General features: G+C 41.6%; 1 protein-coding gene across 2 annotated transcripts in view; it reads left to right on the top strand.

Annotated features, from left to right (window-relative positions):
- Positions 1-13,203, top strand: part of LOC121553608 (cadherin-related family member 1-like) — a 197,916-nt gene that overhangs the window by 85,110 nt on the left and 99,603 nt on the right. For both annotated transcript variants that reach the window (XM_041866854.1, XM_041866855.1), the window contains one exon: positions 11,190-11,393. In XM_041866854.1, the coding sequence (XP_041722788.1) occupies positions 11,190-11,393 (204 nt within the window). The remainder of the gene's footprint in view (positions 1-11,189; positions 11,394-13,203) is intronic.

Below are 13,203 nucleotides of genomic sequence, written 5' to 3' on the forward strand. Positions count from 1 at the left end.
TTAGATAGCTCAAGTTGACACAAGCCATTTCAATCTGCTCCAAACTGCTCGTAAATATCTTGCTGTGCGACCTACAAAAAAATCATCCAGTTAATATTTGTTGTGATGACAGGCTTTTAGTTGTGACGAGTGCCATAGAGAATAAACTGAGTGCAGTTTCGTGACGCTGTGTTTTCACCATTACTTCAGAGAAAATGGCTTGTTTCTAGCAGTTCAAACGATATTAGCCATATTATTACCAGCGCAATGTTTTGTTTTCAGATTGATGGGCTGCATTTTACATGCCGTGCACCATTAAACTACTGGTGAGCCGCTTAATCCAATGAATGAATGACTAGTGCACCGGTGTTGTATCGAGGTGCCTGTCAACCTAAGGTGCTTGACACTGGGCAGCTGTAACAAAGTGTCGCCGGCGGTAGCTAGTAACGTGGCCAATTCTTTTCACTCCCAGGATTATATTTGAAGTAGGATAGCAGCCTACACAAGAAATAACTAATAGTGGTAGCCATCTAGATGTCACTGTGATACAGTCTACTCAATGGGGAGAGCATGAACGGCAAGAACACTGGGACACAGTGTCCTCCTTAGCTGTCACAGCCCTGTGTGATTCGGCTCTCAGCTACACAACAAACATTTCAACGTTTTGCAGGCCAGGAGTGTCCGTATAGCCTCTCCCCGCTAACCATTTATTTAATGTAAATAACATTGTTCCATAATGTTACAGTGTTAGCTAAAACTGTTCACTTTACTAGTAGTATGCAAATGTTTGGTGGCACAGAAAGAACATAAAATGTTGTGAGTCTGGTAAAATAATCTGTGGCATTGTGTAGACTATAGCAATGTTTTATTAGTTAGCTAATGTTTTAGGTAGGTGTATCTAGCTGTCTTATTTGTATTTGTTCAATGCCTCAATTGATTTCATATACTGAACAAAAATATAAACGCAAAATGCAACAATTTCAATGATGCCAATTGCACTCTCCCTCAAAACTTTAAACATCTGTGGCACTGTGCTGTGTGACAAAACTGCACATTTTAGATTTACCTTTTATTCTCCCTAGCACAAGGTGCACCTGTGTAGTGATCGTGCTGTTTAATCAGCTTCTTGATATGCCACTCCTGTCAGTTGGATATATTATCTTTGCAAAGGAGAAATGCTCACTAACAGGGATGTAAACGAATGTGTGCACAACATTTGAGAGAAATAAGCTTTTTGTGCGTATGGAACATTTCTGGGATGTTTTATTTCAGCTCATGAAACAACACTTTACATGTTGCGTTTATATTTTTGTTCAGTATATATTGGATATATGGCTGTACAGATTCCTGGTTTGAATCAACCCAAAATGATGAACCCTGAAGATGGGACAAAGTGCATGACAAGGTGGCCCAAAGGAAGCCAGCTGTTCTCAACCTCTACATTGCCACATTCTTCAAAGAGCTCAGTGAGTTTGAATGAAGACCTCTGTCGAGGTGAGGTAAGTACACACACACACACACACACACACACACACACACACACACACACACACACACACACACACACACACACACACACACACACACACACACACACACACACACACACACACACACACACACACACACACACGACATCTTAATATGTCCCTTGTCACCTGTCTTTTTACCCACAGAGTGACAGCCCTGGTGCTCTCTGTCTCTCATTCTATTATATATTTTTCTAGGCCTGTCCCAGGGGTGAGAAGAGCTGACAAATCAGAACTGAGGAGGATTGTTACGTCGCCCCGTGAGGAACATATAATGCTGCGCTGACTTCTCTCTCCTGGATGCTCTCCTGCCCAAACTGTCGCGTTGGATGTTTCACCGCCTCTGAACCCCCTTACCCCGAATAGAGTTGCCCCTGATCTTAGATCTAGGATTGTACCCAATCTCAATTTTAACTCCCGCTCTTTCTCTCTCTCCCCACATCCCCCCCCACACAGGCACACAATATAGTTTTTAAATTAGTGTTGTAATGATGCTCTTATTTGGTTCCATATGTATTAACTGTGGTTATTTCTATTGTCAATTATGTTGTTTAATTTGTTGGTAATGTTGTTACCAATTTGAATAAATGTATTTTATGTACAAATGTATTGTTTTTCTTACATTTAGATTTCAGGGTGAATTTCACTGTCTATTTCCAACATCATCCTGGCACCAGAGTTGCCAACTTAATACTGTAATTTTGCTTTACAGCAGAGATGCTGTAATATATTCACAGTACTATTTTATTTAATGTAAAACATTATAGCATCTCTGCTGTACATTTACATGGATGCTGTAATTTTTTACAGTAAGGAAAATAATAATATTAAATATATTGCAGCATCTCTGCCTTCAGAGACAAAGGAAGTGGGTGGAGCAATAAAAGAGCGGGAAACTGAAGAGGGGACTATATAAGATGGAGGGAGAGAGTAAGAGGGGGTGCCACTCTGCAGACCTGCATCGGCTTTGTTGAAACTCTAATAAAGTCATATCTTGATGCAACAAAAACTCTGTAAGAACTTTGATTGTTAATAAAGTATAGTGGTTATTTTCCTCAACAACAGTAGATCCCCTTATTGTATGGGACACTTATAAATTTGTCTTTAGAGGTCATGCAATTCAATACTCGTCTTTAAAACAAAAGCAATTTAGGTCAAAAGAGTTCATATTAACAAAATAAATAGAAGGACTAACAGTACAGATAGACAGCAATAAAAACTGTACCATAGAGGCACAGAGTAAGTTAAAGGAAAAACTAAAAGAAAGTGAGGAACTTATTCAAGAAAGATCAACTGTAATATATTATAAAAAATAAAGCGAACTGAATGAAATATGGGGGAAAATGCACCAAATAATTGTTTCATGTTCAACATAGAAATGCTACCAAAAATAAACCCATGATTCACCAAATGATATTTTGAAAAAGGAAGCAAAGTACTTTAAGCATAACCAAAGTTAATTGTATGGATATTGTTCTATTAATATTGTAAAATTAACAGCTGTACAGAAAGACTCATGTGAAGGCCAAATTACAGAGGAGGAAATGTTTTATGCAATTAAGTCCGGGAAAACTCCAAGGATGGATGGCATACCTTTTAAGGTATACCAAACCTTTTTTTGATAATAATAAAAATAATAATAAAAATAATAATAGTAGTAAAAATAATCATAATCATAATAATAATATGCCATTTAGCAGACGCTTTTATCCAAAGCGACTTACAGTCATGTGTGCATACATTTTTTATGTACTCAGAGGACCGTTATTAGCACGTTTTAACCACTCCTATAAAATGGTAGATTATCAGATGGGAAATAATGGTAAAATGGTAAATATAAAGATCCAGTCCATTAAAAAAATTGATTCCCCTTACACTTCAGTGTTCTGATGCAGAAATTCTGGTAAAATGCTTAGCGCATAGAATTAAAAAGGTATTGTCAAATAATATTCATCCTAATCAGACAGGTTTTTACATGGACAACACATTGGAGATAATATAAGACAAGTACTGGAAACAAAATAACACTATAAGAAATCTGGGAAACCAGGCCTGGAATTTATTTATAAATGCCTGGAATATTTCAATTTTTGAGAATCTCTTAAACAATGGGTTAAAGTTATGTATACTAACCCTATATGTAAAATATTAATGGCTACTTGGCTACTTCTCAGAAAGTATTAAACTGTCAAGAGGAGTAAAACAAGGTTGTCCACTATCACCAAATCTATTTATTATGGCCATCTAAATGTTAGCTATTAAAATCAGATCCAACAATAATATCAAGAGGCTAGGAATCCAGGGCTTAAAATCAAAGGTGTCATTGTACGCTGATGATTAATGTTTTCTTTTAAATCCACAATTTGCATCCCTCCACAGCGTCATAGAGGATCACAAAAAAATACAACTTTTACATGACCATATAGTTTACCAATAAAATAGTCTGACGGTGATGTGGACATACTCGGTATTCATATCCCAAAATAAATAACTAATCTCACTACAATACATTTTTATAGAAAGTTAGCAAAAATAGATGAGATCTTGCTACAATGGAAAGGAAAACAACTGTCTATTTGTGGAAAAATTACCCTGATTAATTATTTTGTCATATCCTAGTTTCCTATTTGCTTATGGCCTTGCCTACACATAGCGACTTGTTTTTTAAAATTATATGTGCAAAGAATATTAATTTTTATTCAAAACAGCAAGCCATACAAAATCAAACGAGCCTATTTATATATTGAATATGAATTAGGAGGGTAGAAATAATTAAATATTTGTTAAGACGAGTTTCTCTGGTATCAAGTAATTCATGATGCAAGAAGATATTTAACACTTAGATGGAGAGTTGAAGCAAAGTATTTAATTGATTACGGTACCGGGTTCGTTTAACACGGCACATGCTTCGCCTCTTGTCATCCGAACTCTGGACAAAGGAAATCTCTCAGTTTATATACTTAATGTTACACATTTCTTCAACAACAACTGGTAACCATCAGTGGGCACTCCCCACTCTGATGTTATTACCTTGTACCCCAAGTCAGTATATTCCATCTATCAATCATTCTAAGATAAACCCTAGTAAACTCCCTCGACATAATGGAATCCTTGGCATTCAGAATCTGTTGCACCATGTGGCACCAAGAGTTACCTATCTAACAGATTTAACTTTGTTCATACAATACTATCAATGTTAAAGCATTAGACCTCTCACTAAAGGCTTCAGTCATACAAAAGTTATACTTAAATCTGAACTGATTCTCTAGCAAATTAGTAAGACTGTTTCACCCCTTGTTGAAGAATGGCCTTTTCCCTTTATTCAGATTACAAACCTCCCACTTTCATTTATTTTAAAATGAAATAATCTCCAAAATATCGCTTAAAAAAGTAAAAGCCATAGAAAGTTGGTTGCAATTTCTGTTTAATCCACCAGAAAAGACAGAAAAAATAATAAAACAGATACAGTGGGGAAAAAAAGTATTTAGTCAGCCACCAATTGTGCAAGTTCTCCCACTTAAAAATATGAGAGAGGCCTGTAATTTCCCTCATAGGTACACGTTAACTATGACAGACAAATTGAGAAGAAAATCCAGAAAATCAAATTGTAGGATTTTTAATGAATTTATTTGCAAATTATGGTGGAAAATAAGTATTTGGTCACCTACAAACAAGCAAGATTTCTGGCTCTCACAGACCTGTAACTTCTTCTTTAAGAGGCTCCTCTGTCCTCCACTCGTTACCTGCATTAATGGCACCTGTTTGAACTTGTTATCAGTATAAAAGACACCTGTCCACAACCTCAAATAGGTCACACTCCAAACTCCACTATGGCCAAGACCAAAGAGCTGTCAAAGGACACCAGAAACAAAAGTGTAGACCTGCACCAGGCTGGGAAGACTGAATCTGCAACAGGTAAGCAGCTTGGTTTGAAGAAATCAACTGTGGGAGCAATTATTAGGAAATGGAAGACATACAAGACCACTGATAATCTCCCTCGATCTGGGGCTCCATGCAAGATCTCACCCCGTGGGGTCAAAATGACTACAAGAACGGTGAGCAAAAATCCCAGAACCACACAGGGGGACCTAGTGAATGACCTGCAGAGAGCTGGGACCAAAGTAACAAAGCCTACCATCAGTAACACACTACGCCGCCAGGGACTCAAATCCTGCAGTGCCAGACGTGTCCCCCTGCTTAAGCCAGTACATGTCCAGGCCCGTCTGAAGTTTGCTAGAGTGCATTTGGATGATCCAGAAGAGGATTGGGAGAATGTCATATGGTAAAAACTCAACTCGTCGTGTTTGGAGGACAAAGAATGCTGAGTTGCATCCAAAGAACACCATACCTACTGTGAAGCATGGGGGTGGAAACATCATGCTTTGGGGCTGTTTTTTTCTGCAAAGGGACCAGGACGACTGATCCGTGTAAAGGAAAGAATGAATGGGGCCATGTATCGTGAGATTTTGAGTGAAAACCTCCTTCCATCAGCAAGGGCATTGAAGATGAAACGTGGCTGGGTCTTTCAGCATGACAATGATCCCAAACACACCGCCCGGGCAACGAAGGAGTGGCTTTGTAAGAAGCATTTCAAGGTCCTGGAGTGGCCTAGCCAGTCTCCAGATCTCAACCCCATAGAACATCTTTGGAGAGAGTTGAAAGTCTGTGTTGCCCAGCGACAGCCCCAAAACGTCACTGCTCTAGAGGAGATCTGCATGGAGGAATGGGCCAAAATACCAGCAACAGTGTGTGAAAACCTTGTGAAGACTTACAGAAAACATTTGACCTGTGTCATTGCCAACAAAGGGTATATAACAAAGTATTGAGAAACTTTTGTTATTGACCAAATACTTATTTTCCACCATAATTTGCAAATAAATTCATTACAAATCCTACAATGTGATTTTCTGGATTTCTTTTTCTCATTTTGTCTGTCAGCGTTGACGTGTACCTATGATGAAAAATACAGGCCTCTCTCATCTTTTTAAGTGGGAGAACTTGCACAATTGGTGGCTGACTAAATACTTTTTTCCCCACTGTATTATGGTAAAACTAAAATATACGAATTGATAAAAAAAACATTACTTTTTAGAATAAAAAAATTAAAAGGTATAATCTTTGTAAATTATATCAAAAATATACTGGTGGAGTTATGTCACACATGCAGCTAACTAAAATATATTACCATGTCTGCGCTAGCCAAAATTACGACCAACTAATTACAGCATTACCGCAAAGGTGGAAGGGGGAAAAAGTAAGGAACTTGTCTGTCGGCCCTACATTAATTACCAAAATTGGTATACCAGTTTCATTTATGGACCAACAAATTTACAGCTGTGCAATATAGATTGCAAAATAGTTGAAAGAGATTTTCGATATACCGATTCCATGATACATGGTTTATGAGCTGACAAAACGACACCAGATTCAAAACGTAGAATTTTCCAATTTAATTTATTATACAAAAGTCTTGCAACCGATAGAATGTTATACAGTGCCTTGCAAAAGTAATCATCCCCCTTGGAGTTTCTCCTATTTTGTTGCATTACAACCTGTAATTTAAATGGATTTTTATTTGGATTTCATGTAATGGACATACACAAAATAGTCCAAATCGGTGAAGTGAAATGAAAGAAATAACTTGTTTAAAAAAATTCTAAAAAATAAATAACGGAAAAGTGGTGTATTTATTCACCCCCTTTGCCAAGAAGCCCCTAAATAAAATCTGGTGCAACCAATTACCTTCAGAAGTCACATAATTAGTTAAATAAAGTCAACCTGTGTCAATCTAAGTGTCACATGATCTGTCACATGATCTCAGTATACATACACCTGTTCTGAAAGGCCCCAGTGTCACACCCTGGCTCTGGGGACTCTAATATGTTGAGCCAGGGTGTGTAGAGTCTATGTGTTTTTGTTCTATGTCGTATTTCTAGTATTGTGTTTCTATGTTGGCCAGTGTGGTTCTCAATCAGAGGCAACGAGTATCAGCTGTTGCTTGTTGTCTCTGATTGGGAACCAGACTTAAGCAGCCAGTTTTCCCACAGTGTTTGTGGGATCTTGTTCCTTTTGGTTTGTACCGTAGGACTGCATGTATCGTTTGTTGTTTTGTTGGTCGTGTTATCACTATTAATAAAAAGAGTATGTTTGCCTTCAACGCTGCGCCTTGGTCCACTCACTCTAACGATCGTGACACAGAGTCTGCAATATCACTAAACAAGGGGCACCACCAAGCAAGCGGCACCATGAAGACCAAGGAGCTCTTCAAACAGGTCAGGGACAAAGTTGTGGAGAAGTACAGATCAGGGTTGGGTTATATAAAAATATCTGAACCTTTGAACATCCCACAGAGCACCATTAAATCCATTATAAAAAAATGGAAAGAATATGGCACCACAACAAACCTGCCAAGAGAGGGCCGCCTACCAAAACTCACGGACCAGGCAAGGAGGGCATTAGTCAGAGAATCAACAAAGAGACCAAAGATAAACCTTAAGGGGCTATAAAGCTCCACTGCGGAGATTAGAGTATCTGTCCATAGGACCACTTTAAGCCGTACACTCCACAGAGCTGGGCTTTATGGAAGAGTGGCCAGAGAAAAGCCATTGCTTAAAGAAAAAAATAAACAAACACGTTTGGTGTTTGCCAAAAGGCATGTGTGAGACTCACCAAACATATGGAAGAAGGTACTCTGGTCAGATGAGACTAATATTAATTTGGCCATCAAGGAAAACGCTATTACTGGCGCAAACCCAACACCTTTCATCACCCCGAGAACACCATCCCCACAGTGAAGCATGGTGGTGGCAGCATCATGCTGTGGGGATGTTTTTCATCGGCAGGGACTAGAATCTGGTCAGAATTGAAGGAATGATGGATGGCGCTAAATACAGGGAAATCCTTGAGGGAAACCTGTTTCAGTCTTCCAGAGATTTGAGACTGGGACGGAGGTTCACCTTTCAGCAGGACAATGACCCTAAGCTTACTGCTAAAGCAACACTCGAATGGCCTAGTCAAAGCCGACACCTCAATCCAATTGAGAATCTGTGGTATAACTTAAAGATTGCTGTACACGAGCGGAACCCATCCAACTTGAAGGAGCTGGAGCAGTTTTGCCTTGAAGAATGGACAAAAATCCCAGTGGCTAGATGTGCCAAGCTTATAGAGACATACACCAAGAGACTTGCACCTGCAATTGCTGTTAAAGGTGGCTCTACAAAGTATTGACCTTGGGGGGGGTGAATAGCTATGCACGCTCATGTTTTCTGTTTTTTTGTCTTATTTCTTGTTTGTTTCACAAAATCAAAGTGGTAGACATGTTTTGTAAAGGAAATGATACAAACCCCCCAAAAATCAATTTTAATTCCAGGTTGTAAGGCAACAATATAGGAAAAATGCCAAGGGGGGTGAATACTTTCGCAAGCCAATGTAATAGGGGATAAATAATGGAACAAAAACAGTCTGGTCTGTATCTTATAGCCTGCTATGTGTTAATATAAGCCATCAATATGCAGTCCATTCATTGAATCTTCCCCATGATATGCCCTTCTGTCACCTTGTTGTCACTGTGTCATTTGTCATTAGCCGATAGATCTGTAATTAACGTGATCAAACCTAATGTGTCCATAAAGGCCACATACCTTTGGCTACTCACCCTTACATAGTAGTGGTGAAAAATAGGGGAGCCGTTTTACCTATTGCAATGTCAGCTGTAACAACCCAATATGTTTAACAGCTCGCGGTAACTATTAAGTCCGTTAAATCCGATTTAGTGTCTTCCATCTTCTCGTTGGAAATGCTTGAGTCTCTCTCGAATGTGAACGTCCTCTCGACGACCGAGGTCCATGGGAGGAGCGGCTCGAGTCTTTCCGCTGGTGAAGACTCCTTTCACCTGGCGGTATACTCCAGTGGGATGCCCCTCGACTTCAGATCCTCAGCCGCCTCGTCTGCATGCTCATATGAAACCGGGCCATTATCCAGGAATACTCGCATCTTTGCTGGGAATGGTGTTTGGAAGCGAATCCCTTTCTCTTTTAGTGCCTTCTTGATAGGGGTGTATTCCTTCCTTCTTTTCAGTATCTCTCCTGCGTAGTCATGATCAAAGAACACATCGTTGGCCTTGGAAGTTAACAGGCTTTTTCCAGGCTGCGCAGAGGACTTTCTCTTTGAATGAGAATTGTATGAACTATACTACTATGGATCTTGGTGGGGCGCCGCTGGGGAGTTTTGAGGCCAGAGCTCGGTGTGCTCTCTCGATTCCCAAGTCAGTGTCGTCTTCAAGTATTTCTTTAAATAGACCCTCCACAAATTTGGGCATTGATTATTTTTCTGTGCCCTCGGCCACGGAATAAAGTCTAATGTTTTTACGCCGTGAAAAACCTTAGAGTTCGGTTACCTTTGCCTGTAGTGCGTGATGGCTTTTCAAGACTGTACAAGTGCGTCCTTGACCTCAGTGTTCCATGTGTCCGTTTCCCCAATGCGCTGTTCTGCAACCCCCATTCTTGTAGATATGCTGTGTATTTCTTCTTTGTTTTCTTCGAGTTTCTGTTTAATGTCCTTCTTGAACTCATTTAGTTATTTTTGTACATCTTCCCGAAGTTCCTCTCGAAATCCAGCGAGCGCCTCGCGCAATTCTTCCTTTATCACCTCACAAAAAGAGGGTTATTTTGTTGCTGCTAGCTTGCTTCCGCTATCTCGTTTGTGCTATCATTAGCCATCTCTGTTTCGTTGACGATTTTAGCTTCTCCTATTTTGTTATGGACGGTCGTTGTAGCTCCACAACCTTTTCCTACTTTCCCCTTTTCCATTTTAGTGTAAATTACTATAATACTCAGAGTAAATACTTTAATTTATGGGGAACATACCCAACCGATGTGAAGTACGAAAAATCAGGCAGCCATTTCCTAAATTGCGTCACCGGAAGCCCACTCAAATCAGTTTTGTTTTTCAAATCCGTTTTGGAAAACTGACTGTCCAAACAGCAAGTTACAAGTGACCAAATCGGATTTGTGTGTGTTCAGACAGAAGTCATTTGCTGACATGGCTACACTAGTTGTCATAGTAATGACGTGTGTGTGTGTTTTTTAGACTGTTATTTGGTATTTCTTGTTGTTTGCTAGCTAATCTATTGACAGTTTGACAAGAACATGTGGTAGTTAACTAGCTTGTGAATTGTTTACAAACAAATGAGTGAATGTGCTAGCAAGCGAAACACCTACCTAGCTAGATAGTTTACTGCTGTGGCTATCCAAAAAGAACTTGTTTTGAAAGATGGATCATCTTATCCTTTGAGGGTTTAAAAGTGTTCTTACACTATGATTTTGAACATTAAAAGCAACTGGGAGATTTCCATGGCAGGGATTGTTGTCACTTTAGCTTGTTACACAACAACTTCTGAATGAGAAGAAGCATGAGCACCACCACCAATCAACTTACGCCACTGCATACACACCCACCGCCATTACCATGACAACTAGCATAGCCATGTCAGTAAACGACTACAGTCTGAACACACCCAAATCTGATTTGGTCACTTGCTGTTTGGACAGTCAGTATTCCAAAACAAAACTGATTTGAGTATTAAGGCCTATAGTGTGAACAAGGCTTAACAGTAAATGTGTTCAAACCAGGTTCAGACTTCATGCTATGAAAAGGGTCTAATAATCATCTCTCTCTGTCCAGGCCTCTGAGGTCAGCCCTGAGGGGAACCTCATGGACTATGAGGTCACCACGGTCGTGATCCGGGTGGTGGACCTAAACAACCATCCCCCCACCTTCTATGGGGAGAATGGACCGCAGAACATGTTTGAGATGACAATGTATGAACACCCTCCGGAGGGAGAGATCATCCGTGGTCTGAAGATCACGGTCAATGATTCTGATCAGGTAAGTTTTTCATAGTGTTCTATTATGGACCGCTGATTGCCTGGCCGACACCAAGGAATTTAACCTTCCTTTATTTGAAGTGTACCTACATAAAGAAATTATAACACATCCATAAGCAGTATAATAATTTTATAAATCCCAACCACTACCAGTTTAAATCTCCGGTATAAGTGACATTATTCTGACATATATATAAACTTAAATATAAACTTCCAAGAGTGCTAGAGATCTCTAGAGTTTAATTTATCAAATGAATGAAACTTTTCTGTTTGTTTACTTTTTAAGACACCTGCATCACACTAGGAAGTAATTATTAATGTGGCTTGCGAAAGCAGCCACACTTTAAATATTGTACAAATTATTTCTGACTTTTTGTTATTATTAGTGGGGCTTGTGAAGGAAGAGTCCCCACTTTAAATCGTCAACATACTTCATCTTATTATTATTATTGTCACGATCGTCAGGGAGAGACCAAGGCGCAGCGTTGAATGCGTACATATTTATTAATAGAATGATCACACGATCAAAACAACGGACGATAACGTGATGTCTACGGTTTAACACAAACCAAATAAGAACAAGAAACCACAAACACAAAGTGAAAGACAGACAGTTAAATATGGCTCCCAATCAGAGACAACCAGCTGACACTCGTTGCCTCTGATTGGGAGTCACTCAGGCCAACATAGAAATACAAACATAGAATTACACACCCTGGCTCAACATAACAGTGTCCCCAGAGCCAGGGCGTGACAGTACCCCCCCCTAAAGGCGCGGACTCCGACCGCGCCAACTAAATACCACAGGGGAGGGACCGGGTGGGCACTCCGCCTTGGCGGCGGATCCGGCTCGGGCCTGATCCCCACTCCCTCTCCAACCCCCCCAAAGTACCCCTGGTCCGGTCTGGCCCCGCTGGCCGAAACTGGACTGCACACTGATGGAGCGGATTGCTCTAGCTCCGGCGTAACGCATCTGACCGGTGCCGGACCAGGCACCAGTGGAACAGGCACGGGCCGTGCCGGACCGACGACGCACACCACTGGCTTGGTGTGGGGAACAGGCACGGGCCGTGCTGGACTGACGACGCACACCACTGGCTTGGTGTGGGGAGCAGGAGCGGGCCGGACAGGGCTGGCGATACGCACCACAGACTTGGTGCGGGGAGCAGGAATGGGCCGGACTGGGCTGGCGACGCGCACCACAGACTTGGTGCGGAGAGCAGGAACGGGCCGGACTGGGCTGGCGACGCGCACCACAGACTTGGTGCGGAGAGCAGGAACGGGCCGGACAGGGCTGACGAAACGCACCACAGACTTGGTGCGGGGAGCAGGAACGGGCCGGACTGGGCTGGCGACGCGCACCACAGACTTGGTGCGGAGAGCAGGAACGGGCCGGACAGGGCTGACGAAACGCACCACAGACTTGGTGCGGGGAGCAGGAATGGGCCGGACTGGGCTGGCGACGCGCACCGTAGACTTGGTGCGAGTGGCAGGAACAGGCCGGACCGTACTGGGAACACACACCACTGGCCCTACGTGGGGATCAGGAACAGGCCGGACCGGACTGGCAACACACGCCAGTACCTCTCGCCGTGCCTCTACATCTTCCACCCCCTCTTTGACCAGTGGCCCCCGTAACCTGGCGGCCTCCTCTGCCAATCCGCTGGGCCGCTCTGCCGCGGTCTCCTGCTGGCCCGTCGTCCACGGCGTTAGCCCCCCCCTAAAAATTTTCTGGGCTTCACTCCTACCCGTGGCCAAGGTCTCCATGTCCCTCGCCAGCCGTTCGCCCTTCTGCCACAATGTCAAGCCCC

The sequence above is a fragment of the Coregonus clupeaformis genome, chromosome 37 (genome assembly GCF_020615455.1).
Source record: "Coregonus clupeaformis isolate EN_2021a chromosome 37, ASM2061545v1, whole genome shotgun sequence".
NCBI classification, from domain to species: Eukaryota; Metazoa; Chordata; class Actinopteri; order Salmoniformes; family Salmonidae; genus Coregonus; species Coregonus clupeaformis.